General features: G+C 34.0%; 1 protein-coding gene across 1 annotated transcript; it reads right to left on the minus strand.

The window, feature by feature from the left end:
- Positions 1–6,484: 6,484 nt before the first annotated feature.
- LOC149509303 (cytochrome b6) lies at positions 6,485–8,596 on the minus strand. The gene is made up of 2 exons (XM_089757743.1): positions 8,195–8,596; positions 6,485–7,370 (listed from the first exon to the last, which is right to left on the minus strand). The coding sequence occupies exons 1-2, from the start codon at positions 8,198–8,200 to the stop codon at positions 6,729–6,731; spliced, it is 648 nt and encodes a 215-aa protein (XP_089613869.1). The 5' UTR covers positions 8,201–8,596; the 3' UTR covers positions 6,485–6,728.
- Between the last annotated feature and the right edge of the window lie 459 nt (positions 8,597–9,055).

Genomic DNA, 9,055 nt, shown 5'->3' on the forward strand with positions numbered 1-9,055 from the left:
AAAATGAGCAGTTCTAAATTCTATATTCTATAAGGTTAAATAAAAATTTGATTGATCATTTGATATAATTGCTATGCTTAGTGTGCGACTCGTTGGGTTTTTAGGCTTAGGATTCAAAAAAAAAAATGGGCGAACCACAGTATAAGTTAATAACTATAGCACTAATAACCAACTCATCGCTTCGGATTATCTGGATCCAAAGAATCAGTCAAGATATGATATATTGGTCATATCATTATAGCAACTGAAATCTTTTTTTTTGCATTAAGTTAAGTAAAAAAAAACCAATCTGATTATGAATATATCTAAATTGTGAAGCAAAATAAAAAAGTATGTGGATAAATAGAAGGATGAGAGAAAGAGAGAAAAAGAAATAGAAATGAAATGATATATGATTCCAATATGTAAGGTCTACGAAGCATCTCATAAAGAGCAATGTAATAGAGCATCAATAGAGATTCATCAATAATTAGATGAATATCTGTTCATCGAAGAAAAAATCAAGAGCCTTAAGTCAATAAAGACTGAGAAGGTTGACTAAAGAACAAATTAACAAATTTTTTTATTAAATATTATTTATTAAATATTAAATTTTTATTTTTATTAAATATTAAATTTTTATTAAATATTAAATTAAGGCTCCATTGGAGAATTCAGACCTAAGCATTAATCGAGAAGCGATGGGGACGACGGAACCCGTGAATGCAGAGGATTCTATTGAAAACGAATCCTAATGATTTATCGGGTAGGATGGCGGAACAAACCAGAGACCACTTCATTTCTTTTTATTCTGTTCTGATTCTGAGAGGTCATGAGTTAACCCGACAACTGAAATAGATATTGAAAGAGTAAATATTCGCCCGCGAAAATTTTATTTTCATTTTAAAAATTTTATTTTCATTTTTTTTTTTTATTTTCATTTTAAAAATTTTATTTTCATTTTATTTGATTGTTAAATTTTTGTCGATCCGAGATGAATATGATAAAAAAAGACAAAACAAAATAAAGATTCGTTATAACATTATAACAAAAACAAGATAAGACATTATCTATAAATAGAATCCATGTTTAATTACTTATATATATATCCAATATATATCCAAACAAGATATACAAATTTATAATAGATCAGATAAAATCTCAAATAGATCAGATAAAATCTCAAAGCAAAGAATCCCAGGATTCAATCTATTATTCAGTAACTACCTATATATCTTAAGAATAAAATAAAATATTTTTTAGTCATTTTTTTCGCGAGGAGCTGGATGAGAAGAAACTCTCATGTCCAGTTCTGTAGTAGAGATGGAATTAATAAACAACCATCAACTATAACCCAAAAAGAACCAGATTTCGTAACCAACATAGAGGAAGAATGAAAGGAATATCTTATCGAGGTAATCGCATTTGTTTCGGTAGATATGCTCTTCAAGCACTTGAACCCGCTTGGATTACATCTAGACAAATAGAAGCGGGGCGCCGCGCAATGACACGAAATGTACGCCGTGGTGGAAAAATATGGGTACGTATATTTCCAGACAAACCAGTTACGGTAAGATCTACAGAAACACGTATGGGTTCGGGGAAAGGATCTCCCGAGTATTGGGTAGCTGTCGTTAAACCGGGCAGAATACTTTATGAAATGAGCGGAGTAGCCGAAAATATAGCAAGAAAGGCTATTTCAATAGCGGCGTCCAAAATGCCTATAAAAACTCAATTCATTATTTCAGGATAGGAATATAGAACCAAAGGAAAGAAGTCTTGGGAATAAAAAAAACAATTGCGGGTTTCCTTTTTTTTTTTTTTTTGACAAACAATATTTCTTTTTTTCTTCGTCCTTTGTTCCATTGAAAGAAGAGATTAAAAAAAATGATTCAACCTCAGACCCATTTGAATGTAGCAGATAACAGCGGGGCCCGAGAATTAATGTGTATTCGAGTCATAGGAGCTAGTAATCGCCGATATGCTCATATTGGTGACGTTATTGTTGCTGTGATCAAGAAAGCAGTACCAAAGGCACCTCTAGAAAGATCAGAAGTGATCAGAGCTGTAATTGTACGTACTTGTAAAGAACTCAAACGCGACAACGGTATGATAATACGATATGATGACAATGCTGCAGTTGTCATTGATCAAAAAGGAAATCCAAAAGGAACTCGAATTTTTGGTGCGATCGCCGGGGAATTGAGACAGTTAAATTTCACTAAAATAGTTTCATTAGCTCCTGAGGTATTATAAGACGAGACCTCAATTCAATATAGTTATAGTATTTAAATTAGAGTATTTAAATGACATAGATTAATTAGTAGATTGTGTCTCACGTATATACCTTTACTAAGTAAAAAAAAAAAAAGAACATGTTGGTTATATCAAAATTCGGGAGCAACAATAATTTTAGTTTACCATGGGTAAGGACACTATTGCTGACATAATAACTTCTATACGAAATGCTGACATGAATAGAAAAGGAACGATTCGAATAGGATCTACTAACATCACTGAAAACATTGTTAAAATACTTTTACGAGAAGGTTTTATCGATAACATAAGGAAACATCGGGAAAGAAACAAATATTTTTTGGTTTTAACCCTACGGCATAGAAGGAATAGGAAAGGACCATATAGAACTATTTTAAATTTACGACGGATCAGTCGACCCGGTCTACGAATCTATTCTAACTATCAACAAATTCCTAGAATTTTAGGCGGGATGGGGATTGTAATTCTTTCTACTTCTCGGGGTATAATGACAGACCGGGAGGCTCGACTAGAAGGAATCGGCGGAGAAATTTTGTGTTATATATGGTAATCTGTCTAACATCCGAATTGTATCCGAATCCGAAACTTTCCATTTGTGAAAAAAAAAAGCACGGGTTGTCTAATAGAACTCCTCCTGCCCTACAGTAGTTGATACGTCAAGGAAGTTTTACCTGGAATAAAAGAACAAAAATGGATTCATGGAGGTTTAATTAGTGAATCACGTCCACTCCAGATTCCTTTAGATAATGAAGATCTGATTCTAGGTTATGTTTCAGGAAGGGTCCGATCGAGTTTTATACGTATACCACCGTGGGATAGAGTCAACAAAAGTGAAGTAAGTGCTTATGATTCAACCAGGGGGCGTATAATTTATAGACTCCGCAACAAGGATTCGAACGATTAGGTAGTTTTTTCAACTTCAAGATTCCTTTCAGGGGGATCCAATTCAAGGTTCAAAAATTTCAAGAAACTTATTTTCTTCCAATAAGTAGATTCGGAAAAATTTAAGGAATAACAACTATGAAAATAAGGGCTTCCGTTCGTAAAATTTGTGAAAAATGTCGACTAATCCGTAGGAGGGGACGAATTGTCGTAATTTGTTCCAACCCGAGACATAAACAGAGACAAGGATAATCTTTCTATTCTAAAAAGAACTCCTTAAAGTTAAAGAAAAGAAACTAATCTTAAAGAAAGCGATGAACAAATAAAAATAGAAGATCTGTTTTGACATGAAATGGATATATCCATATATCTCTGACTTATCCTTATGAAATGATAAAATATGGCAAAACCTATACCAAAAGTTGGTTCACGTAGGAATGGGCGCAGTAGTGCACGGAAAAGTGCACGTAGAATACCAAAAGGAGTTATTCATGTTCAAGCAAGTTTCAACAATACCATTGTTACTATTACAGATGTACGGGGTCAGGTAATTTCTTCTTCCTCCGCCGGTACTTGTGGATTCAAGGGTCCAAGAAGAGGGACTCCTTTTGCTGCTCAAACCGCAGCGAGAAATGCTATTCGAGCAGTAGTAGACCAAGGTATGCGACGAGTGGAAGTTCTGATAAAAGGTCCTGGTCTCGGAAGAGATGGAGCATTACGAGCTATTCGTAGAAGTGGTATACTATTAAGTTTCGTACGGGATGTAACCCCTATGCCACATAATGGCTGTAGACCTCCTAAAAAAAAACGTGTGTAGAAATAAACACTAAAGAGATTTCAAGAGAAATAAATGATTCAATGATCTGATCAAATAAAATAATATTACTATGGTTCGAGAGAAAGTAAAAGTCTCTACTCGGACACTGCAGTGGAAGTGTGTTGAATCAAGAACAGATAGTAAGCGTCTTTATTATGGACGCTTTATTCTGTCTCCACTTATGAAAGGCCAAGCCGACACAATAGGCATTGCGATGCGAAGAGCTTTGCTTGGAGAAATAGAAGGAACATGTATTACACGTGCAAAATCTGAGAAAATACCACACGAATATTCTACCATAGTAGGTATTCAAGAATCAGTACATGAAATTTTAATGAATTTAAAAGCAATTGTATTGAGAAGTAATTTGTATGGAACTCGTAACGCCTTTATTTGTGCCAAGGGTCCCGGATATGTAACTGCTCAAGACATCATCTTACCGCCTTCTGTGGAAATCGTTGATAATACACAGCATATAGCTAGCCTAACCGAACCAATTGATTTGTGTATTGGATTACAAATCGAGAGAAATAGAGGATACGGTATAAAAACGCCAAAGAACTTTCACGACGGAAGTTATCCTATAGATGCTGTATTCATGCCTGTTCGAAATGCGAATCATAGTATTCATTGTTATGGGAATGATAATGAAAAACAGGAGATACTTTTTCTAGAAATATGGACAAATGGAAGTTTAACTCCTAAAGAAGCACTTCATGAAGCCTCTCGGAATTTGATTGATTTATTTATTCCCTTTCTAGATGCGGAAGAAGAAAACTTACATTTAGAAAACAATCAACACAACGTTACTTTACCTTTTTTTCCTTTTCATGATAGATTAGCTAAACTAAGAAAAAAGAAAAAAGAAATAGCATTGAAATATATTTTTATTGACCAATCAGAATTGCCTCCCAGGATCTATAATTGTCTCAAAAAGTCCAATATACATACATTATTGGACCTTTTGAATAACAGTCAAGAAGACCTTATGAAAATTGAACACTTTCGCATAGAAGATGTAAAACAAATATTGGGCATTCTAGAAAAGAAGTAGAAAAGCATTGCGAAATTGATTTACCAAAATTTTAAATCCATTGGATTTAGGATTTATTTCATTTTTTTTTTTTTTACTTTAGAAAATTAGAAAAAAAAAAAAAAAACGAAAATGGATTTTGAACCTTCAGCACAATCCATATATTGGGACCAGAATTGAATAAATGTATCTAGGGAGAATTCACTTTGACTTTGAAGTGACTACTCCCTAGATACGCACATCATGATATTTTATTTTAAAATTGATTCAATTTAAAAAAGACCTAAAGTTAGGGATTTATCAATCGGTAATGTTGCTCCAATACCCAACCAAAGGGCCACCGCAGTACCAATCAAAAAAACGGTTGTCGCTACTGGACGACGAAATGGATTTTGGAATTTATTAACATTTTCCAAAAAAGGTACTGTTAATAATCCCGCAGGTACTGAAACCATTAAAAGAACACCCAATAACTTGTTAGGTACTGTACGAAGTATTTGAAATACAGGAAAGAAATACCATTCAGGTAATATTTCCAAAGGAGTTGCAAATGGATCCGCGGGTTCACCAATCATTGAAGGTTCTAGAACCGCTAAGCCTACGTTACAAGCAATAGTACCGAGAATTACTACTGGAAAAATATATAAAAGATCATTGGGCCATGCGGGTTCCCCATAATAATTATGACCCATACCTTTAGCTAATTTAGCTCTTAATACAGGATCGTTCAAGTCAGGTTTTTTTGTTATTAGGATAGGTGAATTTTTCTAGATCCATCCCCCGAAGGAACCGGACATGATAATTTTTCATCATCCGGCTCAAGCAAAAATCAATCGAATCAAATGGATACAAACGGATACATATAAAATGAATCTATATGTTATCCACACATATATGAATGATTTCATATGTAAGAAAAAAGTTACCTGATTCCATTTTACGAAGTTGCAACTATACATTCCAAGGAATGCCATTTTTACAGGTAAATGCTCAATACCCAAGTAGGCGTACAAAGTTGATCGTGATCAAGTGCTTTCTGGGTCGTCTTAGGCCTTGCGATTCACCTTTATCCCAAAAATATATCGAGATTTTTTACATACAAAGGATTTACTTGTTACTAATATAGTCTAGCCTTTGCTCTTCTTTAGATCCCTTGTTTCACTCCGATAGTATAATAATAATAAATCGGGTCGATGCAGAAGAAATGAATGTATTTTCATACTATTAAGATAAGAAAGTAAAAAAAAAATAAAAATAAATAAATAAAATCTAATTTGCATTATGCCAAATCACTTATTCTACTGGATCTTACGGAGCCCTGTTCATACACGACATCGTCAGGTCTGATCATAGAAAAGATTCTCTTCAAGCGAACCAGCCTATCCTTTGTATGGGGCTTACACGGTGGTTGGAACAAAGACACATTTGGTTGTGAATTCCAATGTAGCAGATAAAGGCATATTTCTGCATGGCCCAATCAATAGTTCAAGTCACACACTCCCATAATCCATTTTCTCTTCGGGGAATTCCCTTCAACTATTCATGTCATATCAAATAAATAATAGAATATTGTGGAGTTGAAAGGAAATATCCAAATACATGTCTTATTTTTTTTTTTTTTTTCAACAATCCATATTTGTAGCAATGAAATACTATTGTTCCTCCCCCAAGTAATAAGATAAATGATTGGCAAGTAATAAGATAAATGATTGGTTACAATATAGCTATGGTCTATATTCTCTATAAAGGACCAGAAATGCCTTGCTTACGTATCATTAGGAAATGCATTAACATAAATACAGCAGTAAGAAGGGGTAATACAAAAGTGTGTAAACTATAAAAACGGGTCAAAGTGGATTGTCCCACACTAGCACTTCCACGCAATAACTCTACCAAAGGCGATCCTATTACCGGAATAGCTTCCGGAACGCCTGTTACGATTTTGACTGCCCAATAACCAATTTGGTCCCAAGGTAAGGAATAACCTGTTACACCAAAAGATGCAGTCAACACAGCCAGAACCACGCCTGTAACCCAAGTCAATTCGCGAGGTTTTTTAAAACCACCAGTGAGATAGACACGAAATACGTGCAGGATCATCATTAAGACCATCATACTTGCCGACCATCGATGAACTGATCGGATTAACCAACCAAAGTTAGCTTCAGTCATTATGTATTGAACAGAAGTAAAAGCCTCAGTAACGGTTGGACGATAGTAAAAAGTCATAGCAAATCCTGTAGCTACTTGTACCAAAAAACAAGTAAGCGTAATTCCTCCTAGACAATAAAATATGTTAACATGAGGAGGAACATATTTACTAGTTATATCATCTGCAATCGCCTGAATCTCGAGGCGTTCTTCGAACCAATCATAGACTTTATTGAGATAGGTAAACCAAGAGGACTCCCCCCCTGAGAACCGTATATGAGAATTTCATCTCGTACAGCTCAAACAAAAACACCCAAATAATAGCTGAAACGGATATGGAATAGAAAGTTTGAAACTTCTTAATCTTTTCATTCAATTTTATCTGAAGACACAAAAGAGTAAAAATCCGAAAGCTCTTTTTTGTAGTTGTAATTATAATGCCAAAAAATCAAGTCGGCGCATTCGTCTTTATGTTGATCAGGCCTCTTGAATCTTCTATTTACCTACTTATTTCTTTTCTTTTTCTTTGCTTTGATTTGTTATTTATATGGAATGTGGCTTTATTCTTGTTTTCTTTATTTTTAATAGGAATTCTCTTGTTAAGACCCTATGAATCAATTGAAACTTCAGATTCATACCAGAACCGCGATGATTCAATAAAACCTTCAAACTAAGTCCAAAGATTCTTTGAGTAAGAATTATTGGATCATCACTTATTCAATGAATAGAATAGATATAATAAATAAAAATACAAAGAAAAGAAAGGTTTGTCCTTTGATCAAAATAAGCATAAACTAAATGAGAGTTTGAAAGAAGAAAAAATTTCTCGATTTATAAATAAAAAACCTCTTTCTTTGAAAATTTTTTTTTTTTTTGAGTCCGGCCGCGAGGTTTGAATATTAAGTATGAATCATAGTTCGAATACTTCGTGATCCATTTCATATATTCCGTGCTCCAGATACTAGAATGGCTATCCGACGGGATAAAACTATCTCGATCAAGAGGACAGACCCATTTTCTGTACTATCAATAGGATCAATTATAACAAGTCACACACTCATATTCCGGAAATACAGAAACAAAAAAAATTTCGCGGTCGAACTACCAAAATAGAATGGGCTAAAAAAAATCCGAGAACTAAAAGTTTCACTTTTTGTATTGAAAAGCGAGGCTTCGTGGTTCTTGTGAATCTAATTCAGCGAAATTCCATCCAGTAAAACGGAAGAATTATAAATCTCCAAAATAATAGATAAGAATATCGAAAATAAAGCCATTGCGACACCCATCAAAGGAGTCGTTCCCCATCCAGGAGCTACTTTACCATATTCCGAATTCAATGGTTTCAAAAAATCCCCTACAACAGTTCGTCTTGGACCAGATCTAGAACTACCCTCAACGGTTTGTGTAGCCATAAATCTTATTTTGTATTCAGTGAGATCTGTTGACTTTGTATATCATTCCGCTGTAAATAAACGATCTTATCATAGATCCATTGTGATCTTGAAATTATATTTATATTTATATTATTTATATTTATATTTATATATATTATTTATATAATTATATAATAATGGAAACAGCAACTTTAGTCGCCATCTCTATATCTGGTTTACTTGTAAGTTTTACTGGGTACGCCTTATATACTGCCTTTGGGCAACCCTCTCAACAATTAAGGGATCCATTCGAGGAACACGGGGACTAATTGAAGTAATGAGCCTCCCAATATAATATTGGGAGGCTCATTACTTCAATTGAGATAATGAAAAATCATTTCATTTTTTTAGTTGGAACTTTAGGCGGTTCTCGAAAAAAGATAGCGAAAAAAATTATCCCTAGAGTAGATACTAAGAGGAATGTATAAACCAATGCTTCCATAAATTCGATCGTGGTTTACAATTATAGCTTCCGTACCTATT

The sequence above is a fragment of the Durio zibethinus genome, unplaced genomic scaffold (genome assembly GCF_047325235.1).
Source record: "Durio zibethinus cultivar Kanyao isolate XHJ-2024 unplaced genomic scaffold, ASM4732523v1 HiC_scaffold_198, whole genome shotgun sequence".
Lineage (NCBI taxonomy): Eukaryota > Viridiplantae > Streptophyta > Magnoliopsida > Malvales > Malvaceae > Durio > Durio zibethinus.